Below are 24,381 nucleotides of genomic sequence, written 5' to 3'. Positions count from 1 at the left end.
TGAAAACAAATTTCATGGAGGATTAGCTAGCACAGGGGTTGGAAGTGGGAGCATATTCAAAATGCTCTCTGGGTAGCACTGAGAGATGTGGTACCTTGAAAAAAGGGAGGAAGCCAGAAGTAAGAGGCGGGCTGTTCCTGGACAGCCCTTAAGTTTTCCTAGAAAAGTGAGGAATTGTCCACAAGCAAATCTTTCTGCTCTGCTGTGGCACCTAGAAGAGTAACGAAACCAGCCAACCTGTTCTTTGTTTCAATAGGGAATTGTTGCTGCAGCTCGTTCGAAAGGAGAACATAAACAGAAAATCTTCTTGACAGTCTCCTTTGGGGGAATCAAAATCTTCGATGAAAAGACGGGGGTAAGTAAAAGAATCATGTGATGGGACAAAATTGAATCTTTTCATGGATGTTTCTTTAAAAGCATTTCCTGGCTGGGCAGTAATATCTCACCGGTGTCAGCACACATGAAGCATCTGACAAGCTTGATAAAAGGTTATCATGTATCAGAGCAAGCCATTAGATGACTGAGGTGCCAAGTGTAGCGTGGGGACGTGGTTTATTGTAAAGCCTTGGCCTGGATCCTTCTGCGGAACCACTTACGTGAGTGCACAGATGCTCCTTATGTACATAAACGCTCACAGCTCCGAGTCCAGAATGTGGTGAGAAAGGATTTGTTTTCCTTCTGCCAGATAAAAAAATTGTTTCTTGGATACACCAGCCCACTGTTTGCAGAAGCTTTAGCAGTCTGTGATACAGACCAGTGTCTGTGCCCGGATGGGCTTTCTCATCCAGCCTGAGCCTAGCTGCACTGGTCCTCTGGATGCTGCTTAAGATTCCTTGGCAGTACCAAGTGACTTTTGGAAGTCTAATGACAAGGGATTAGGATCAGAGGTTAAGATTGTCTTGGATTGGGCCCTTCGTGTCATGGGAAGCTGAAGGGAAGGAAACAAGCTGTTAACAGGGAGCTGTGGACAACTCCAGGAGAGTGAAGCTTGTTTTCCCCAAGCCTGAGATAGAGAAAAGGAAGGGCACTGGGAGCTGGGGAGCTCTTGGGAGCAAAACACACTTAGCTGGGATTGCCCTGAAGATGTCCTAGGGGAATCTTAAAGAATTTCTGTCGGGTCTGTAATTCCAGATCAGCACAATCGTTGTCACCGTAACTCCGTATAATCCTGTTAACAGCAGTGACTGTCTTCTGTCAGATGTGCAGTAACCATAAGGCTCAGAGCTTTTTTTGTATCATCAATGGTAGAAAAAAGTGTGGATTGTATGGAATTGGAGGTAACAGATACTGGAAAGTTTGAGGTTGCCGAGCAGCAACTCATCCAGTAGCATCTTGTCGAGGAAGTTGCAGGAGACTTCCCTGCCTTATGCAGTTTTTGCCACAGCAAGATCATGTTTGATTTTTTAAATTGCTCTGAAAGAAGAAACCTAAGCAAAACATTACACTACTTAGATACAAAGCAACAACACACAAACTGTTTTAATCCTAATTAAGAAGATTTTTACAGCGGTTTAAGCTCTGCCTTGAATTTTAAAAAGCTCTTGATTTAATCTTTTGAAAGATTAACTATTTAACATGATGCCAGAAATAAAACCCTACTGATGATAGATGAAATTATCTTTGCCAGTTAATTTATATTATTAGAAAATCAATGTCATTGAGCTCACTGATACATAATACAAGTAGTTAGTAATGAAAAGCTCATTTGGAATGTGTTGTGTACAGCATGTGTAAAGTATTCATACAAAAGCAGTGTTTAAGGGAACATTGCTGAGGTTACAGCCTGTGTTCAGAAGATAGGAAATGTCGGGATTAGGGCTGCCAGTGCAGTCATGGTTGGGTCGTCTAATAAATAGACACTAGGGTAGCGTTTAACTACGCGATGGCGTACCTTTTTTCGGCCAGAGAATATCAGCTTCATTCAGCGTCCAGAGCAGAGTGTAATACATGGAACAATATGGTAATATTTTGTTTTCTTCAGTGTGCAGCCTACTGCCTTGCCACGCACTCTGCAAATTGCACTGAGGCCATGATTGCTTTCCTAAGGCTAAAGCCTTTTCTTGGCAAAATAAAAAAATAAGAGTGAAAGACTTGTCCTGTGACCCTTGTCTCTGAATGTTTCGCAAACATAGGATTTATTTTCATAAATAAAGATGGAAAAGGGGATGCATTTAAAAACAAAGGTGTGGTTTAGCCAAATTACCTTTCCTGCAGTGTCCTGCAGAGTCTCCTATCTGCAGCTAGTGAGGTGGCAACATGAGAACAAGTCTCCTTCATTTCATAACTTTGACGTCCTATGCTCTAAATCTGACATAACTGTATCATCTTTATAGTAACCCTGTCACTCACTCACTGAGGCTTAGACTGAAACCTTTAAATCCACCTTCCAGACATCTGCCTCTGAGCTGCCAGAGTGATGGACAGGAGTATTGAGTTGTCCCTCTTGAAACAGGGCTGTGACAGAGGGATGTGGGAAGCTTTTGACATCAGTTTTTGTGTCTTTTTTGGAAGCAGGAGAATTGTGCTTTCCATGCCAAGCTTTTGAAGCAGAGGTGCATGAACTCTTCTGCGAGTTCTTCACAGCCACCATCCCTTTGGCTTTTTCCCCAGCTTGGGTTTCTCTGTATCTCAAAATTTCATGTCTTTGACCCGCTTTTCTCATGTGTTTCTCATCCAGCCCATCTCTGTTTCGTCAGCCTACAGTTGCCATCTCATTCCCTTTCCTGCTGGTAGTCACATACAATCTCAGCATCTGAAATATACTGGGTAAGGTCATGGACAGACCCTGGCAGTGTCCCTGGGCCAGGAGCACTACTGAGGCAAGGTGCTTTCTGCAGCACAAGAGAATAACACTTAGGGGTGTCTCATCCGTACGGCTTTGACTGGTCCTGATGTAATGCTAAGAGATGTCAGCTGTTGTAGTAGTAAATAACACCATTCTGTAGTCTCATGTCAATGTCTGTGTGCTATAGTTACCCCCAAAGAAAGCTGCATTATTGCTGTAATGTGGAGCCTCCTATAAAGCAAAATAAGGATGATGCAATTAGGCAATGCAGGACACTGATAACCTCGTGTTTGATTTAGAAGCAATAGAGAAAATCCCACAAGCTGGTGAAACTGGAAATATGCTATTGCTCAGCCTGGCTCTTTTGATGGAACAGAAGGGAAAGGGACAGCAAAAAGTTTGTGATTTGCTCACACAAACAAGATCTTCTGATATCGATGTTAAGAGTTTATAAAGTTTGCAGACTGACATCCACATTCATGCACCTGAGGAAAAAAATATGCTCTTAATAGGGAACAGCCTGGGTAATGTTTCATTTCCTCTCTCCTCTTTTAACTTCCCTGTCCCCTCCAATACTTTCATTGTATTTCTGTAATTTTGGGATTCCCAAAATTTGGGATTGGGCTCAGTGCTCATTTATTGTTTATTTGGAAAGGCTATTTTCCTCTCTAGAGTGTCCTTTTTTAATTTTTATAATTGGCTGCTGCTATCATGTGTGTCACAATGGCAGTCTGATGTAATAGAAAAGAGAAAAAGTATTCTGGAAAAAATGTAGGCTTCTGTATTTTTAGTATCTTGTAGGCTACTATTGGATTTTAATTTATCACAATAAAAAATCAATTTGTAGCTCAAAACTAGTAAATTTTTTAAAATTGGCAGTGTCATAGCTGACTTCATACAGATGATTTAGGGGAATTGCTCCATAATTCATTACAGATGAAGGGCTGTAGCTGGGTTACTACTGAAAATGATAAGCAAGGTTTTTTCCCCGTGTACTTTATAGCTCTCTTTCATATGTTCCAGACCTAATATTCATCAAAAAATATTGATTTTAATAATGCTATTATTCCAGCCATCAGGAATTCTGCCCTTTAAGTAAATTTATCCATGAAGAAGGTTAGGTTGAAGGTGGAATATCATTTGGGAAGACTTTATCTCACCAAGAAAAATACAAGAAGGATTTGCTATGAGTTTGTGCTGTAGATGCGATACGATTTAGTTCATCTATAGCACTGCAATAGAGATAACAACACTCCTCTCATATTTCATCATCCTGTTCCATGGATTAACCTATATAGGTCCCTTTGTATCACTTTGCAAATACTTGTCAATGTATTTAGAAGGTGATAGGAAGGGCCTTGCTTAACAGAGTTCACCTATGGCTTTGCCTATAGTATTATATAGACTCACTCATCTGCTGGAGGAGCCTGCTCCTTTAGGCAGAACACCACAAATGGTAATTATTCTGCTGTTAAAGTCCCAACATTATCTATGTGTTCTGAAGTTACATTTAGTTTTATGCCAAAAATTGTCATTACGCATGGGTTTTGACCCTCTATTTTTCTTATAAATACACCTTTTTTGTCTACTGGCAGGTCTTGGCCATCCATCCCACTTGCCTTCTCCAGAATATGATTGCCAAATATATACCTCACCTGAAGGAAATGCAATTATTTTTTTAAATGTAAAAAATGTACCACAATTACTAAATCCAGGCTTTTTCTACCTAATGCCACTTCAGAGATTTCATGGCTGCATATTATATGAAAATAATTTTTGATCATCTGTTCTGTCATATTCCCCCTGCACCCTGGTGTCATCTCAAGACATAATCTTTCAAACATAGTACTGCACAAGCTGAAACGTATCCTTCGTTAGCAGACTTTCGTGAGAGTTCTTTTATATTTCCAGAAGCATGGTTTGTGGAAGGCAAAAATGCAAATAGCTGCATTGTGCTATTTAATATTCTCCTTTTCAGGGTGGAACTTAGTGGTTAACGTGCTCCTTAGAAAGCAGCAAAAACCATAACTCTCAATATAGCAGGATATGCAAAATTTTTAAAGGACCATCATTGTTCATTAGCTATTTATGAGTATTATTTTGTTAATCACACACATCAGGCTATCTCCCTGTGATAGCTTAGTAATGCTTCATTAGATGTGCATGACTAATATGGTCTCCATAAAGAGGCTGTAATTGTCTCATTGTTTATTTATGTAACAATAAATCTTCGTTTACTGTAGGTTACTTTCCAAAAATTTATTTAAAAATAATAATTAAATTCTATAAAATACTTGACAAAACATTTTCTTCTACATTCATGTAATGATATATACTTTTAAACTCTTGTTCTTTCTAGTTGCAAAATCCTGTTGACTTTAAAGGAAAACCCAGACACTGTGAAAGAGAAGTAAGATGAAAGCAAAAAATTACAATTGAGCTTTAAGTAAAGAATTATTTCTGTTAAAGTAAATTTTATATCAGCTCATGGATATGCAAATTGCCAGAAAATATTGCAATATATAGCTCTCTGTGAGCTGTTGTTATAGATTAATTATTTGTCTAGATTCCACAGTCATCCAAAAAGCATGGTAGACCTATATTGGTACCTTGTTTATTTGTGAGAAATGTCCTAAAGAGATGGATTGTAACCCAGTTTATGAAGATGACAGCCATTGCACCAATTTTTCTTATATTGGCCTATGCAGCACCCTGAAAATAGGTTTCATTTGCTTTGTCTATTATATACTTTGGAGGACTGGCCAGTCTTTCGGAGATGTTGACCCTTGTCTTTATCAAAATACAGAGCTTGGGCACAGCCTGTGGGATTGTAAAATTTCTAGGAATACTGGAAGTGTCTGATTGGGTTACAGTATTGCAGAGAAGTATTGCAGTGTGATACTCATGTTTTATGAATTTAATCTGTAGCCATTTTCTTCAGGCTGTCAGTACGACATCCAGGGAAGAAAACTGTATATATATATATATATCATCTTGACTGTCTATTCTCATTCTTTTTATCCATCCCTTACTCTAACCTTTATTGTCTTTGAGGAGGGTTATGTGACTCACGCAGAACAGGGTTACCTACCTGAGTACCTGAGTAGGTATTACTCGATGAATAATACCTCCTTGTTCCATGGAAGGAGGACCAGACCTTATATGTAGCATTTTGTACAAAAAAATTAATTTGTCTTTTCATGCTAGCCACAGAACTCATGACTGTGCTTCTGCTTTAACTCTTAACGATGTCCAAATAAATAATATGTGTAGTGGGTGGTTATAATCCTGCTGGCCTCTAATTGTTCTGTTCTAGTGAGATAATGTCATGGCTGTGGTATGATCCAGCCACTGTTTTAGATGTCCTCATCTTGCCCATCTTCCTGACCTTTTAAGCTCTCTTAACCTTATAACGCACAGATTTTTCAAAGTTGTTGCTAAGGCTTCTGTAAAGCATTTTGCAGGTTGTTCTGAGACTTTATCAGGTTTGTGCTGATAACCCCTGGATTTGCAGCTCTTCTCCATTTGATGTGAATGATAGTGTTAATTATGCTGATAGATTGCTAACAGGACAGCTAAACTTGGCTGAAAGAAAATTTTAGCAAGATTAAAATTCTCACTGTTGGCACAAGATACCTCATATAAAATGTACGAAAGGTACTTCTTGACTTTACTGGAAATCTGTTGGTTCTGGCATCTTTGACCAGAAATCGAGGTACGATTATGGATCTGTAGTTATTCCTTGAAGCACATGTGCTGGAGCAGATGAAATGTCAAACTGTCAAGTCTCTGTCACTGAGCGTCTCTGAATATTTAAAAATAGAAATAAAAGAAGGAATTAATTTTGTCTGCTCTCTACTTGCTCTGCAGTGAGCAGGAGAGATGATGCAATTAGTTCACAGAATTTTTGTGTTTGCCAGAGCATGGTGTTGGCCAGGAGATTGTTAATGGTCCCTGCCTGGGGCTCCTTCCAGCTCCAGGCCAGAAGTTCCCAGAAGTGGGTTTTGTCCTCTTCAGTTCTTTGAAACTGATCTTCCCAAAGTTCCTGGCCTCTTCATGGTTGATCTCAGGTGCAGCACTTCATGAGCATCATTAACCTAGCAGTTTATTCTGAATAACATCTTTCCTTCTGGCTTCCTTGACTCTTGTCTCTGGATTTTACCCGTGTTTCTAATTTGCCTTTCTTTCTTGCAGCTTTCATCCAGGATTTCCAGGCTGCTCTCTTGGCTTCATCTCTTTTTCTTCCTGATATGCTTTTTATCTGAGTTACTTCATTTGCAGATATAAATTTGGTTATTGTGTCAAACCAAACAATGCCAATCCTGTCTCCTTCTGTTCAAATCTTTACCTGTCTCTCCATCCCTCTCCTTAAACATTTAGCCAACAGTCCAAGCTTAAGGTGCCTAAACCGGGCCTTTCAATCCTGGCTCCCAAAGGTCTTTCTCTGACCTCCTTTTCGGAGTGCTGAGGGAAATACCATCATCATCATCTCTTATTCAGCCCTGTACACTCAGCAGCCTTTTTTGACTCAACCTTGTATTCAATCGTCACAGCCAGGGTAACTCCAGATCTTCCAGATTCTTCTTAACTGCTCTGAAATACAGCGCTTATTGTCATGCTTACAGTTAAAACCCAGCCCTGTCTGTCTTCATCTTGTGTCTCAATTGTTATCCTTTTCTTTGTCCTTGACAAATGTGACTTTTATTTTTGAAATCCGTCGTGGCTGCCAAGATTGCTGTCTCAGCTTATTCTTTTGATCATGTCGCACTTCTCTTTGCATTCCTATGCTGAATCTGCCTTCTCTGTTTTACCAACCTATAGCCTAACTGTTTTTTCCCCCGGCTCTTCATGGCTGTCTTTACTCTTCATCCACTTTCAAGAGGTCGTTCCACAGTACCAACTTTCATCATTCATTGATTCTGCTTTAAAATAAATGACTCTGAGCCTTTTCCCATCTTGCCCATCGTACTTTGGAGGGATTCTTTGCAAATATTCATGCAGTACTCCCTTCTTTTTTCTTCAAAGCTCTCCTTAAAACACTCCTGTGCTAGAAACTTATTGAACTCAATGGTGCTGAGACTGCTGGTACTCTGTGATCACAGCCTGCCAGGAGAGCTGTGCTGCCTCTTGCAGTCCCCTCTTGTCCTTTGCCTGGGGTGAGGACAGCCCATCTAGTGGCTTCTAGATCCAGCCCATGAAATCGTTCTTCTGGCCATCTGTTGTTTCTGTTGTGGCCTTGCAGAGATATGGCTTGGGGAATGACTGCATGAGTCACATCAGCCATGCCTTCTACCATGTCAGCCTGGCATTTCAGGGTGAGCTGCCCATGGAGAGGCAGAGGAGTGATGGAGGGTGTCTTCCAGGACAGTGAGTTTATGAGGAGGAGCTACTGCAGTCATGCATCTCAGAGATGTCCCAAGGGGTGTCTGGCTCTTAGCTTTCAAAGGTTGAAATTAAAACATAAACTGTCTGGGATCGCCTTTTAATTCAGGTTTTTTAAATCAGAATTATCTGTTTATAGGAACTTTTTGTAAGAGATGTTGGGTCTTGGACCATGCTGAGGACTAAGGACTACAGTGATAAATTACTACATAATAATTACAATAAAGAGCATAGTGAAAAACAGCAAAGTCAGATTTTGGATGTACATTTGCAAATGGTGGTATCTGTGCCCATTCTTGTGCCTAACAGGGATTTGTATGCATTGCCCACACCTTCTGTCTGCGGAAGATCCCTCTGGCCAAGTGGGAGTCTTTCCCTCTTGCTTGGCAGTTTCCTGTCTTTCTACTTACAAATATGAATACTGAAACATGGCATTTACTGTTCTACATGCAATAAATATATCTGATTAGAATATGGCAGAGTAGGGGACTTAAAACCGCGGTGTATTACTCTTATAAGGTATTTATATTCTTCTGCTACTTTAAAAGGGAAACAATAACACGTTTCATAAATAACATTCGACAGTTAGCAAAATGTAAATGTCAGAAGAACCTACTTCCATAATTACATCCCTTATTGACTATTGTAATTCATTTCTTATTGGTCTTCCAAACTGTGCCTTAGACAGTTTGGATGGTTCAGAGCGCTCCGCAGGGATTTTTAATAGGCACAAGCTCATAGAGAGACATTTCATAGATGCCCAGTTTGCTGTGGGAAGATTGTAGAAGCCTTATGTATTATGACAGTTTTACCACTGTGGAAAAAAAAAAAAAAAAGATCCCAAAAGGCAAAACTAAGGTGTGATTTTGCACGCTGTGAAGTTCTGAGGGTTTTGGGATCAGGAGCTGTGGTTTGAACCTTAGGTCATTCCTCCTAACACTTGGTGTACAGAGAAAGGCTGGAATTTCTTTCCTTCCTCTCATCTGGAAATGCTCTGATCCACAGCTGAGTTCAACCTTCTTGTAGTGAGTATCCGCAGGAACTGCCCTGTGATGTTTCTGACACTAATTGGCATGAAGAGAAAATAATGCTATTCCAGACGTTTTATCGAAACTGAAATAATTTGTGGGAATTTGTTGTAGTCGTATTTTTCAGTATGAAAAGGGTAAAACTTTGATTACTTTTAAAAAGGCAGAAAATTAGATTTTATGACTTTAGCAATGGTCTCATTTGGCTGTATTTGGTCTCCTGTTGTTTTAACCAAGCACCCTGGGATGGATTTAAGAAAGGGAAGTACTGCTACCTGCATTGTGTGTTATGGTATGGGGAATCTCACCGTACGCATATTCCCAATTGCCATTCAGCATCCATTGCATATAGGGGTGGGTATCTGTCTATAGGCTGTTGTAGTAAAAATTTCTATGTAAACACTTCCAATTTTATCTAGTTTTAATGTTTGGTAGGCTTAAACAGAATTTGGGATTAATTTTACTAAAAACAAAGTCAGCTTTTGGTTATAAAAATGTTGGCACTGCATCCCTCCGCTGAGGTATTGTCCCACAGCAGAAAACTCAAAAGTATAGATTTACATTTGGGAGTTTTGCCTATAATCACTACCTTTTTGTGATTCAGGTAAATAAATTAGGATATGAAAGCCACATGGCAGTTCCACTGACTCCAGCTGTGATTTTACCTTATAGAAGAGCACCCAAAACACAGAGTTGCTCAGGACGAAGGTGTTGTTTGCAAGTATTGGTGTTTTTAAGCCAGGTTAATGCATTAACTAGAGAAAAAAAAAAAAAAAGAAAGAAAAAACACTAGAAAAAAATTTCAGGCCCATTTTCAGCAGACACAGAATTATAATGGTTGGATTTCAAACTGCTCAGGAAAGGATTTAGCAAGAGAAACGCTGACATAATAATAGCACAGGAGGCTGAGATGCACTGAAACCTCCCTGGAGAGCGGTGGGGGACCTTCAGCAGGTGCCGTAACAGAAAGTTACATTCCCCTTTGAAATCTGCTGTTCCTTCCTCTTGGAGATGGTTGGGAACTATTACGCCCCAGGTGTGCTGGTGATTTTCCTTCCTATTCAGTGCATTTTATCTGGGAGGCTGCTCTGCAATTTTCCATTTGCCCTGGTAATAGCAGTACTACCAGCGATGCTGCTGAATTCCTCTGCTAACTTGTAGGCTGTTTAACCTCTCCTATTGCTGGGGCCAGATGCAAGGGAGACAGATGACCTTTGCTGTCAGCGTAATGGGAGAGGGAAACTACAGGAAAGTTTACTTTTAAAGATACCTGAAGTTTACCAGATGATAGTAATAGATTGCTATTGGCAATAAAATCAGTGGATGATGTTCTGCGCTCAGGAACACGTTTGTGTTTGTTGGGAAGTCATCAAGAGCTTTGTTTGGTCTCATAGTCAAAGGGGATGAGTAAATGCCTTTTCTTCCACTTAGTCTATGTAATAAGTGGCCCTGTGGAAGGAGAAGAGGAAAGACAGGTTTCCACTGGATGCTCTTGTTTGTCGACAGTTACCCAACACAAATACCTGCTTTTATCCCTGACTTTCAGTTGATAAGCAATAAATTTCAGATACCAATAGATCTTTGCTTAATGTATAAATAACTGTTCATAAAAGTTGTCTTCCTAAATGAGATGATTGTACTCATAACCTTTCTGGTTTATGCACTGTATGCTCAGCATGCAGGCAACCATGTGTCATAGAGCCTAAGGGCTAGAACAGCATCTCCCGTTGTGCTACCCAGCACCTGGTGGTAATCATGGAATTACAGCAGTGCCTAACATGTCCCTAAATTGCAGCACTCCTCTAGAAAAAACAGCATTTAATGGACTCTAGCTTACTGTTAATACTTTTTAATGCTTTGTGGTTCCCATCCTAATTCTGCATCGTTGTACTCCCAGAGAACCAAGCAGCAACATTCCTGCAGACTTTAAAGGGAGCGTTGTGAACTAGGTGAGGCAGAGCACGCACCAATTAATTTGAGTGCCTTGACATTTCAAGCAAATGAGAAGTCTAGGTATCTGAAAATACTGTATATGGCTCCTAGCTCTTGCTCTGCATAGCACTGAGTATTTTTTTTTCTTTTAGGTAGTCAGAATACAGTTCTGAATCCAATTTTTTTGATTGCATGCTTGCTTTTAAAAAGGCTGAGTTGGTTTCTAGAAGGTTTTATAGCCTTCTGGGATCTTTAATTAGCCAAATGCTCCCCCGTGAATGATACAGGAATTTGGAAATATTTTAAAGTGTAAAGCACGTGAGAGCATAACCTGTACATGCATAAAGCTTAGTCCTGAGAGTGGAGTAATGAAGAAGTTCAGTTTTGATTAGGTGAAGTAGAAGACATGATGTGCACAGAATTTGTAAAGGGTGGGGGAGAACTAAAGGATTAAGTAGTAGAGAACAAGCCAGCATCCATTCAACAAAGCTATGGAAGGCTCTACTGCGTGTGCTTAAGTAAAAGGTGAGGGCAGCACTGCCTGACAGCTTTTCCGAAAGGCAGACTCTGTATGACACCCACTGCCAGGACACAAAAGCAAGGGAGAGAGAAAAACAAATGTGGTTGAACCGTGCTTGTCTGCTGGGCCACAGCTGTGTGCAGACTTTAATCAAAGTTTGCTTTTGGAGATTTCAATTAGCAGGAGAAGACTAAAACCAAACATTCTGCCTGCTTTACATGAAAATGAGCATGGAAGAAACAACTCTGGGCATTAAAATGTGCAAATGGGAGGTTTAGGGCCTCCCTTTTGGATGGTGCCGTGGCAGAACTTACAAATACACTCTGTTGTCCAAGTTGAAATGTAGAACTGTTGTAATGCAATGTGAAAAATACCTACTGAGCATGACTCCAGAAATTCCTACCTGGAGATAATGCAAGGAGGGGTGGAAATTGAGCCCAAAATTACCTGCAAGTTCTTTGTTCTTTTTCAGAGTCTCTTTAAGGTTTGCATTTGACATTTTATTTTATTCTCATCTTAGGGCCCAAGTACTGCACACACTCGTCATGTTGCTACGGATGTTTTATGTCCCAGGTTAAGTGTCTGTTGTGGGACCTGAGCAAATGAAGGAGTGGCACATTTATGGGATTATCTGAAGTTCGTTTATGCATGGAACTGTAACTCAAAGAAAAAGATTTCTCTTTTTCTGTAGGAAGACTAAAAATAAAATGGCATGAAGTGCCACCGTGATATTTATGACCAGGATGGGTAGTTAATGATGCAGTTTCTGAATGGTAAAGCTCATCGCTCCAGAATCATCTTTTACTGACCTGCATGTACATCAACAGCCTTCAGGCGCCTTCAACATGGACATTGTTGTAATGCTCTGTGATTGTACACCTCCAGCTACGGAATAGTCTGAGATCTTACAGTATTGGTAGAGGTTGTTCCTTTGTCTTTCCAAAGAGTCGGCCATTGGCTTGCACACTGATTCTGCCTTGGGAGGAATATCCAGCAGCTCAGACATCTCTGCTGGGAACCAGGAGGGCTTCTCATTATAATCAATTTTGGCAGAAGTTGTAGAGAATAGTCAACCCCAGGATCACAAGCTTAACTGTTTGTGGTATGGAAAGGTAAACTCAAGTGTTTCTCATATGCAAACCAATGTCTGTGGTAGGGGACAGTCCAGGATGGCTTCTTTAGCTAGTACTGTATATTTGTATGCTGGCCACTAGAAGATCTTACTTAGATGAAAAGTTGAGCTGAGCAAATTTTGCCCAGTTCTGCATTGTGCCACTGAAAACCAATTTATTGTTGTGGAATACAGGCAGGATTTCTTGCTTGTGTGCTTTGATTTATTTCTGATCATGGAATCACTTTCGTATTTGAAAGATATAAAGCATTGCGTCACGTGAACTTCTCAATTTTTTTACTTTAATTTTCAGTTGGCACATGAACATGACATATTGGTTGTACACAGTTTGTAAATTCAGAGTCCTTTTTTGTTCTTATTCTTCTCTGTACATGTGCTTTCCCTCAGCCCTCTTTAAAGTCTTATTAAATTGATATGGGAATCTGGGAGACAGATAGATAAATATAAAATAAATCCCTCTTGTCCTTTTTCCCCTTTACCAAAGAAGTTTGTAATGTTATAGAAGTAGATTTATGGTTAAAGAAAGTTGCTGTTTGATGACTATCTGGTGCAACTTAAATTTTAGTATTGCCAGTATGAGTGGAATTTTTGTGATCTTTGCAAGCTCTACTTTATAGGGTTTGCATGACAAATCAAGAGAATCAGAAGCTGGTTTTCACTGATGAGCTTTTCAAATCACAGGCTACAAGAAGAAGGTGGATTGTAACGCTTACTGAATCTGAAGCAGTTAAGATCTGAGACAGTTAAAGTCAAAAATTACCTCCAAAGCTCCTAGGAGTTGTATGAAGAAATTTCTTGTGCTGTTCATGTAAATCAAAAGCGTTTCAGGAGATGAGGAATATTGGTGTAAAGGAACAAAAGAACCTTCTAAAAGTAAAGGCTTCTCAAAAGACATTCACAGGCTGTAAAGATGAACATAATAAAAATATGGAGGTTCAGTGGTACTGTAATGAACTGTCTCATTACTGAATATTGTGCTCCCTCAAATTCAAAATTTAATTAGTAAGAGTCTTACAAACTTCATAATATATCAAGAGAAACTACAAAACATGGTCAGAGGTGCTATTCTTAGGTTGTATGCAAGCTTTGGCTTGAGAGTAGAGAGCAAAATTGGCATATTTATGGCTATTTTGATATACTGACCATTTTGCAGAAGGTAAAGAAGTGGGTGCTAAGCGGGAATACACTCGGACAGACGTGTTACACCCCTGGAAACCCAGCAGTGGCCACAGGATGGCTGCCATCCCAGAGAATGAAATAGTATCCTTATAGGCAAGTGTTGTTACTCATATACCACGTTCAAATAGTGACATGGAAAGGTAAAACTAGGTATTGTAGTCTATGGATGGTGCCATACAGTTGCAACGTGGGATCGTATTGCGTTACTGAGCTTATTATAGCCTAGCGGAGCCATTGACTTTGGTATCAAGGATCAGGTTTGCTGCTTCTTGGTATCTCTGTGCAAATCCTTCTTTGTTTTAACCATCCTGATAAAACAACGACTGTGTCTGATATAGAAACAATAAGAAAATAGTACGAGACTCGTGGGAAGTCCAGCATCACGGCTTTAGTGTAGCACATTTGTTTTTCAAAAGCTCTGTGAAAATGTTTCCATGCCCTTTAAGATTTTCTTTGTCCTGGAACAATATTTGCAAGTACATATTTAAAATATAACTTGGAATTGATAGTAATTGGACAAGGGCTTTAGATTTAGCTAGCTACTTTTACTCTTGGCACAATAAAAAATTGAAAAGCCTTTCAAGGGAAGATACAAAATTGGCCATGTGTGCGTTCCAGTTTTGTTTTGTTCCCTTCACAAGTTCATATATCTAATAAATGGATCTTCTGCATGAGCAGCTTAGCATTTGCTTCCTAAGACAATGAACAATAACTAAATTCATATCTGGTCTTTGTCAGACATTATTACAAATTATGAGAGCCAGACCGAAGTTTATTACCTTAGTGGTGTTCTCTTTCACAAATTAGGTTCTTGGAACATCCAGCGAGCTCGATATCGTAGATCCATTCATCACAATTAGACTGCTGTGCTGGCAAAGTTAAGTCCCGCTGACTTAATTGACTCCTGGTACATGTTGGGGGTCTTGGGTGAGGACAACTCCAGGCCAGCCGAGAGCACCACTGCGTGTGCCTATCGCAGGGGGCACAAACAAGGACACTCGTGATTGCTCTCTTAGGAATTTGCTGCTCTTGCTCTCCAGGTAAGATACAGGCAGTAGCAGGATACTTTTTTCATCAAGCAAAGGAAATGGTAAGGATTAATTCAGATTTTAGCTGAGGCTGAAATATCCTTTTAAGCTATCTTCCTGAGTCCAACCAAACAGGCTCCTACCTGGGGTACTTTACAGAGGATGGATTGGAGTGTACAAATTGAGCTTAGTCTAGCACTTCAAGTGAAGATGTGCTTATCCTTAACACATACAATTATGCTCACTGACTTTTCGTCCTTCCTGACTCAGCTGCACGTTGCCGTGTAAGCTTGGGAAGTCACATAATCTGTTTTTCGCTTCCATCTCCTTGGTTGCAGGAAGAGAATGGCTTTTGAGAGTTTATTATCCTTGTTGTTATTAAGAGGAAATTAAATTTACACATCTTTTGGGTGCTTTGCTGTGTCACAGCCAGACTGCTGACCGCCTGGAGGAACTGAGTCTGTGATAACTGGGGCTACATCTGCCTTGATTCTTTTCTTTATCAGCACCATATTTTGTGTGCCCCTTTGTGATACATAGACCAAGCTTTGATCTGCATGTAATTTGCAAGTGTGCTTTTGGTGCCAAGTGTTTTTATTGCAAAGCTTGTGCAGTGAAACGCCTTTTAGAAGTTGGCGCTTGGTAAAGTCCTTCTTTAGGTTATTGTCTGCAAAATCAGCGTGTATGGAAGAAGCACAGGGATTAGAGAGATTTATTTTCTTCTCATTGTGAAGACATACTTAAAGGCTGCCATCTGAGAAGTCCCTTCAGGCTTCGAGGATACTCCAAGGGTTACGTTTTCCTTTCTTGTTGGGTTTTTTTCAGACAGAAAGTCCATAACCTATTGCTTAGCCCAAGCTCCATGAGTGGCTTTGGGTCAAAAAGATTCAGGGCTGGACCATTCATTTTGGCTGTGTAGAACATAGCACATATTCAGTCTCCCTCAGCAGAAAGGTTCAGTTCTCACTCCATGGTGGTATGTTCAGTTTATACTCTTATGATCAAAATTGATCGTCTTGGCCAGTGCCTGGAAATGCCTCTCAATGCTGAAATCTTCATAACCACAAGAGGTTTCTAGTGGATTTTGTTTTTCAGGTATTTATAGGTGATATTTATTTTTGAAAGCTGAATTGAAATGATACTTTGTTCCAAGACTGCTTGCTCTTCCAGTAGGAATTCAGTATTTTGATCATTTGCTAAGCTTAAATTGTACTGCTCTCTTCTCTTTTTAGATAAAACAAGATGAAATTTTCCGCGTTGTCGTAAATGTTCTCTACATATAGGGTACTGCTCTCCATCCTTGCCTAAAAGTTATAAAACTAGACAGGTCTAATATTTCAATCTGCAGCTGTAGAGAACGTAGATGCTTCACATCTGCTCCTTAAGCATGTATTTGGACTGTGAGGTGTTGGTGATGGAGACAAAGACCACCAGACCACCTCTGCTAAGTGCGTTTTAATGAAACAGCAGAGATGCATTCAGCACAATATAGGCAAATAGAGAAGGGCTTGTGACAGGTTGTTGTTGTTCCCATGATCCCTGCAAATCTCAGCTAAAACGAACAGGAAATGGCCACGGAGAACGTTTGACAAAGTGCCGTAGTATGCACGTCCTGAGCACTGGTAAGGACCACAGCAGCCTCCCAGTTGTAGTGGAGGAGGGGGCCGCACATCTGTACCACTGCTGCGTTTCTTGCAGAAATGACACCAAATTCATCTCAGAATCACTCACGTGTGTTGCAGTTCATTGTTTTCACTTAATGTGTTGCAAAAAAATAACAGTCAATGCACTGTTGCACTCCTGGTTTGCAAAGCTTGTTGTGAAGACATTGCTGTAATTTTCCACGTTCAGTTTCTATGATTTATCTAGTGGTCTTCCTAAACATACAGGGCCTGATTTCCTAACGTGCTGCTGAGCAATCACAACATCATTTGGAGTATGAAGGACTTGCAGGTAGACAGCAGCGTGATTGAAACCATAGTCCACAAAGTTATTTTATTACGAATCCATTAAGGATTTTGCAGTTTAGTGAGTACCTTTTGATTTTTGAGGAGCTTTATGTGACACACAAAATGTATTATTGCCTAGTCAAAAGTGACAGAAGTGAATAGATAGGAATGGCAATGCAGAGGATGCTTGGGCCACATCTGTCACCCACATCCCAGCATTGCTAGCGTGCAAATTGTAACGGTGGAGCTGTTGGGTGATACCACCTGTCTGAAAACAGGCGTACCATTTAGTTATTCAAGGTGAAAGACTGTGCAACTTAAATCCCTGTGCAACTTGTCCTTATGGACGTGGTATTGTATGGTACATGCTTCCTGCTTTCGATGGGACAGCTTTTATAGGAGGCTTTGCGGCTTGCAGGATATTTTTTTGTTGTGGCTCTTAACACTGTGCCCCAGGCTCCACTAAATAGACAACCTCATTAAAAGAGAAATAGCGATAGTAAAGGAGTGACTTTCTCATGCCATCTAACTCACATATTTGACATGATTGCTGGACCCTCCAAGTACTTAATTGATTGACTTAATTGATTTAGTGGCACTGGAGGCTACAGTGTGGAAATAAAGGGGCAAGATGAGGATAAGGGGTGAAAAAATTTATGATAGGTGCCAAGCAGCCTGGGGGAAATTAGAAATGCTACAGATCTCAGAGGCAGCTAAATCAATTCAATGTGATGTACAGGGAGCAACCTGGGGGAAGAGGAGAAGCCGGGGATAGAACGGAGAAAAGGAGAAAACATCATGGCTAGTGGCAGAGACCGGAGTAAACTTAAGGGGAAGAGGGAAGACAGCAGCCTTGGTGGAGGTGGCTATTTTGGACTTCTTTAACACCAAGAAAAATCTTTCTGGTGTGTGAATAAAATATAATAATGACATCATGTTTAACCTAAAAAGAAGGACTCATGCATCACAGGATTGTCTTAGTTATCCAGTTGGAGACTTCATCTGTGCTTCTATTTAAAATCCTTGACGTTTGCAAGAGTGACTGAAGTCACAGGAGACCTAAAACAATTTGGAGACTATGTACAGTGGATTATTTTAACAACCGAAGCTTAAATGTTAAATTACTTTCTAATCTGTGCAATATTTAATTGACTGTATTGAACCATAATACAAATTAAGTCTTCTCTATAATTTGTTCTGTCGTACTGCAGCCCTCCGAAACAATTTGATACCTCACTTATGAATTGGGAAATGGCTTGTAGCAACACTCAGCAAAGATACAGTAAAACCAGCAAATAGCGTGTGATGGAATCCATCAGCGTGGGCATACGAGGGTGTCATAAACATCCCTGAGTTATGAAATAATTCTTTTATGTGCTTCTGACCCACTAGAGACAGGATTAAGTCATGGTAAAACCTTGAAGATAATAAAAAGAAAAAAAAAAAAAGAGGCTGGGGAGAAAGAGAGGCAGATCAGCTTGTGAATATTAACTGCTGAGCACTGACCAGCAGATCTGCTATAAACAATTTTGTGTGGCTTTTGTTTCATTTCCTTTCAGGACTGTTCATATCAAGTATTGAAGGGGTGGCCACATGCGAGCAGTTACAGGGGGACAAAGATGACATTTCTGTTGGTTGGTCTCATTTTACGGCACAGATTAATCTGTGAGAATGCGCCAGATGCAAATCTAATCAAAACATGCAAAGACCGTGTATTTATAGACAACCTCGATTGTAAGTCCCCACTGGGTGGCTGGATGGGATGAAGGTTCTCCTCGTGCTGTCCCTTCTGCTGTCCTTTACTGTGGTGCACGTCTCGCTGCTGTGAAGGGCTCTGCGGGGTACCAGGCAGGCTGTGTCCTTAAAACAAAGATTTATGGAAAGGATGCAGTTTCTGCATTTTGTAGTGGTAGATCTCTACTCACTGCAACAGGAGTCTCGTTTCTGCTTTGCAAGAGCAAAGTATCAGGTGCTCGTTAAATAATATTTAGAACAAGATATTGGAATATGTAGAGGGAACCATTGGATCTGGTCCTTTAACAGACCTTTAACACAAGGTCTGTTAAAACACAGATTTGAAGGAGTTTTTATGTCTATATTTGAGTACAGATGTGTGTGTGCAACATTGCGTTTCATGTGTATGTTCCAACTGGGTATCCCTCAAACAAATGGAAAACTCTTGCTGAACACTCCATACAGTAAAATATGTGAAAAGATAGCGTTGCAGTCACCTTTACTTAATTTGTACATCTATTGATACAGTATGTAAAATATCATGACCATTAAAAATGTAATGATTTTCGAACGGTTAATGAGGGTTCCCAAATAAATTGGAGTGTCTCCATCTGCTGTCTTACATTGTGGGTGATACTTTTCCATGGTAGAATGATCTTCAAATTTAATTCCATGGGAAGGAATCTGATTGCAGTTTAATTTCAGTGCAAAACGCTGTCTCACAATCAATAAAGCAATATCAAAGAACTTTGATTTAATAGGAGCCAGAGATAACGTTCCCCGTCATATGCAGAATAGAGAGATGGGAACATTTCATTTCATTGTAACAGATAGCATGCAACTTGGTTTTCAGAAAAACCTAATAAATCAATATCCCTATATTATCTGAGTAAGATCCCATCATTAATTTTAAACACTTAACACATTGTGAGAGTCTGAAGTGCACCTTCAACTTCATCGTATTCAGCCTGAAGTCAAGGGCAGCACTTCCCTTTTCCTATGAGCAGGCGATTTTGATCTTGGGAAGTTAGGAGTCATTTACTGCAAAATGCAAATGAAAAATGTCCGGTCTTTTGTTTTATATGTAGTCATCTGTCTTTTACATGCTGCCTCTCTTTTTAAATTTCAATCCGTGTTCTACAGAATTCTCATCGCTTGTCACTTGCCCTGCACGCACTCAGCCTTTTTGCTTCTACACACACACATTCTCTCTGGTTTTGACTTTTAAAATGTTGTTGTTTTTTTTTTAAACTCTAAAAATAACTGGTTGTTTAGAGATTGCCTGGGTACCATGCTGATTTTCAAAATGTGCTGTTCTCAAAACCAGCAGGAATCTGGACCTCAAAAGAATTCCTTGTGAGGCTTTGCCCGCTCTCAGAAAATAGCATTATCCCTAGATGATATAAGAGCAGGTCAATGTATCAGAAGGTAGACATTCATACTAATAGATTGTTTTAGATAAACTTTTCAAGGACATTATTCTGAGCAGAAGTGCTTAAGTATTACTTTGGTAATAAAATACTATTTAGGCCAAAGTGAGAAGGATGCTGAACTGAGACGTGCTTATAGGAGTCTCGGAGTCATGTCCTGGCTCTGGGGAGAATTTACTCATACATTTAAAACAAAATTGAGTCTTTTTATGATTACAATTAATCAAAGTGAGATTTTAAATAAAGTGTAGACTTTTGCATTTAGCATTGATTTCGAGTCAGATAATTGCATTTCTGTGAATTTTCTGGGAAAAATAAACTCTTGGATTTCTGTTACTGCTTTAAATGATGTATCACTCGCTGGCTGATGCTGAGTATTGCAGTGATAAAGCAAGTCTGGTGCCGATTCTTGGAGAAATTGGCCATCTCAGCTCTAATTCTGCAGCCCCTGCAGGTCAGTCTGTCCTCAGACTCTCCCTGGATGAAGCTACAGGTAGCTACTGCTACTTTTATATACTTGCAGATATTGATTCTGTACCTAGGATGCTGTATCGGTAGTAACTAGGTAACATGATGTTTTCTACTGAATTATATCTCACCAAAAGATACTAAGAAAAAGATTTAATTGTAGCTTTTAGTCAAATTATTAATGGCTAGGTTTTGAAAAGAGAATAGGTTTAAACAGTTCAGATATTAATTGGTTTTGACACCAGGTTATGTTTGTTTGCTTGAATTCCATAGGTGTATTGAGGTCCAGGTAAAGCACTGATGAAAAAGAAATTTTACAGCTTTTTAATGGAGCATTTTGATGGATATTTCTTACTGTGTTGTGTTTATTTTTTTTTAATAGCTACTACAGCACCACCATGCAGTTCATGAAATTTCATACATCGCAAAGGACATCACAGACCATCGAGCGTTTGGATATGTATGTGGAAAGGAGGGAAATCACAGATTTGTGGCAATAAAAACAGCCCAGGCAGTAAGTATCAGATCACTGTCATTTTCTACAGTGTAACTCAATAGAAAAGCCGTGTTTGTACGAAGCTGTTCAAGAGGCCAATCTTGTATTGTTTATGACTGCACTAGTCTTGTCACGAGTGTCTACTTAGGTGTTCTTAAATTGCAAGTTAATTAAACCAGCTTGAGAAAAAGGGAATGTATTTCATTATTTCTGATTTTTCAGGATTTTTCTTTTTCATAATTAGTTATTGTTTTCCTTTTTAACTAAACCAGACTGGATAGAGAGTTCAATTTTATTCCTATACTCATTCAATCAGAAAGTGATAGATACCAAGTAGCTACTTTGCATATAGTCTACCATAATTCGGTTTGTATGAGAAACCACTAATAAATATGACTTTATATTCATATATATGCCTTTTATAGTCATAATTCCTTTTATATTCATAATTATCATTGTCATTAATTTGCAAATATAGTTAATTCGATAGAAATTAACCTGAGCCTGGATGCTAAGGTAGAAATTAATTCTGTTTGAAGTTCTTTCCAATTGTGGAGGTGCTATAACTGCTCTATCAGCAGGAGTATATTTTCCCATAGAGAAACTTTCCATCCTGTTTTTGCTTCCATAGGCTGAACCTGTAATTCTGGACTTGCGAGACCTGTTTCAGCTCATCTATGAACTGAAACAAAGGGAAGAAATGGAAAAAAAGGCACAAAAGGACAAACAGTGTGAACAAGCGGTATACCAGGTACATGCATAAGCTTAGACTACTGCCAAGAAAAATGTGGTTTGAAGTATCCCTCCAAAGTAACTCCAAAGAGGCACTGAACATCCTCAGTATTTCTTAACAGCAACGGGTTTGAACGGTGCTAGCTTCAAAAGGACGAATACGAGCCTGACAGCCATCATGGGCTCAGGAGTAGGATTAAACGGTGATGAAAGCTATCACTCGGGGTGTGATGAACATATTAGCAACTGGAAATGATCTGTTCATTTCCCGCGTAGTGTTTCTTCTAATTCAGAAGGAAAACTCTAACTAAGGTCTGTGTGCTCTAAGTCAGGTTTTTACCAGTGTCTAAAACTTCAGGGAAGATTCAATATAACTCTGAATGTGTGTATTTGAATCAAATCAAATAAGGTGCAGATTGTTAAACTCAGATGAAACTTGAATAAAGTTACTTTGTAAAATAATGTGACTTTATCTGTACACTGAAGAAAGAAAACTATATGCTTACCTGCCCATTTTGCTTATTTCTTTGCTGTCCTTTTATTTCTGTATACAGTTCTTTTATCTCTACTGTTTATGTTCTTTGCTTTTACTGCCTGTCCTCTTACTTTGCTGTAGACAATTTTGGAAGAAGATGTAGAAGATCCTGTATACCAGGTAATTTCTGAAGCTGTATGGCCTTGGAGTTTCAGAAATGACTAGATATATGTTATCTTCAAACACAGCCAAAACCTTTAACAAGATGTTTTGAAGTTTACTGAGACTCGTCTTCTGAGAAACTTGTAAGATTTTTACAGAAAGTAGAGTATTTACAGATTAAGCTGTAAGTAATAGCATAATTTATCTGTATAGAATAGAATCGTATTTCAGTTGGAGTATAGAAATACTAGGTTAAATATGTGGTAAATATTTCCTAAAATGTGGCTTGTGAGTCCAGATTTTAAGTTTCCAAATGAGATTTGTCATCGTTTTTGAACACAAACTCTAAGTGAAAAGGGACTTACTTTGAGAATAAGGAAGGTGACATCTTGGTCTGGTAGTAATAAATTGACATTTTGGTTTTGTCTTCTATGGGGCTAGAATTTAACTCGGCGAATATTTGGAAAAAAATACAACAGTGGAACTGATGTTATAACACTGTCCTTTGTTGATGTTTAGGCTATGATTTAATAATAGATCTGAAATTTAAGTCTTGTTTCATCCAAGGAGAATGTCTGGGAGCAAAGATAATTATCAGAAATCTGTCAATATATTCATGTCCGATACCCTACTGAGTGTGAAGAAGAAAAAGATGTAATTTCATTCTCATGTCTTCTGCTGAAACAAAATATATGATAGTTTACTTTTTTTCTTTCCTGGAGATTTTGTGTTCTTCCACTTAAGCATGTCAGTGGGAGGCATGCTGAAAGAAACTGATTCAAGCATTAGTGAATATTGAACGGTGCCTGAGGTGCAGCAAGAGAGATGATAAGAATTAGGATGCCCTAAATTACTATTCAGCTTTTATAATGTCAGGAGTTTTACTTTGTGCTCTTCACAATAAAGCGAGAACCTGAAAATGAAAAGCGTTGTGACAGCCTTTTGCCATGTGGCCTGTTACATGAGCACCAGCTTGTTCTCCCCAGTTTGGATTTAGCTTTTTTATTCATAGGTAATAAATATATGTGGAAATAATTGCCGTTATGTAAAAGAGGCAAAATTCACGTTGACTTCAGAAAATTAATATTGGGCCACAGGCGGTCTCCCTAGCGAGAAAGAATTAGGAAGTTGCTCTAATGATCATTAGAGGAGATTTAGGTCTATTCATTGCCAGTTTATGAAACATGAAACAACCTTACTCTGCACTTTCCAACAAACCGGTTGTCCTGCTGCCAGCCTGTACTTTGAACTTGTTTCTTTAATGCCTGCCTATGTTTTTACGTGGAATTCCAAATAGCCTTTTTCCCTTCTGTTTCATCTTTGACTTTTCCTCTCTGGCGGCTGGTGTAATAGTACATTGTGTTTGAGGCTGGACACGAGCCAATCCGTGAGCCTGAAACGGAAGAAAACATTTATCAGGTATAAAATCGCTAACTTCGGTGTTTTCATTGCAACGATCGCAAGCATTTAGTAAAGTACATTTCATACATGGTTCACTTTTATCAGTTTTCATTCATCACAAAAATGTCTGGCATTCCATTCTGATGACATGACATGAATAATCTGCCGGTCTCAGTGTGATTTTTCTGTTGTTTGTCATTTCAGCTTCTGCAAATTTTATTAACTTTGTCAACTTATCAAGGGTCTTAAAGTTTTGAGTGCACCATGTAAGGCAGCAAATAGTGGATTCTCTTTTTTTCTATTAGTTTTTGGAAACTTTCTACACCTATTCTAAGAAACTGAAAACTCCGAGAGGGGCAGACCATCCAACTAAGAATTGGATTCAATTCTTAGAAAGATGTTTTGATGGTACTGCTCTTCTTTCTGGCTAACCAAGTAAATAACTGTGCAAAACCTAAGAGCTCTCAATGAATATACCCCAGACTGGGGAAAATATTTTCAGAGTGCATGTGTTACGTTAGAGCCCAAACTCTCATTCTTCACACTGA

General features: G+C 39.3%; 1 protein-coding gene across 5 annotated transcripts in view; it reads left to right on the top strand.

Moving 5' to 3' along the window:
* The window catches only part of DAB1 (DAB adaptor protein 1), a 162,477-nt gene that overhangs the window by 102,338 nt on the left and 35,758 nt on the right, over window positions 1–24,381 (top strand). For 4 of the 5 annotated variants that reach the window (XM_086617593.1, XM_086617594.1, XM_086617595.1 and 1 more), the window contains exons 3-7: window positions 257–355; window positions 20,950–21,081; window positions 21,695–21,814; window positions 22,412–22,450; window positions 23,786–23,851. In XM_086617593.1, coding sequence (XP_086473719.1) covers window positions 257–355; window positions 20,950–21,081; window positions 21,695–21,814; window positions 22,412–22,450; window positions 23,786–23,851 — 456 coding nt within the window. The remainder of the gene's footprint in view (window positions 1–256; window positions 356–20,949; window positions 21,082–21,694; window positions 21,815–22,411; window positions 22,451–23,785; window positions 23,852–24,381) is intronic. The other variant, XM_009985469.2, reaches the window with a different exon arrangement.

This window comes from Tauraco erythrolophus, chromosome 10 (genome assembly GCF_009769465.1).
Source record: "Tauraco erythrolophus isolate bTauEry1 chromosome 10, bTauEry1.pri, whole genome shotgun sequence".
NCBI classification, from domain to species: domain Eukaryota; kingdom Metazoa; phylum Chordata; class Aves; order Musophagiformes; family Musophagidae; genus Tauraco; species Tauraco erythrolophus.
This window is presented reverse-complemented; position numbering and strand designations above follow the sequence as displayed.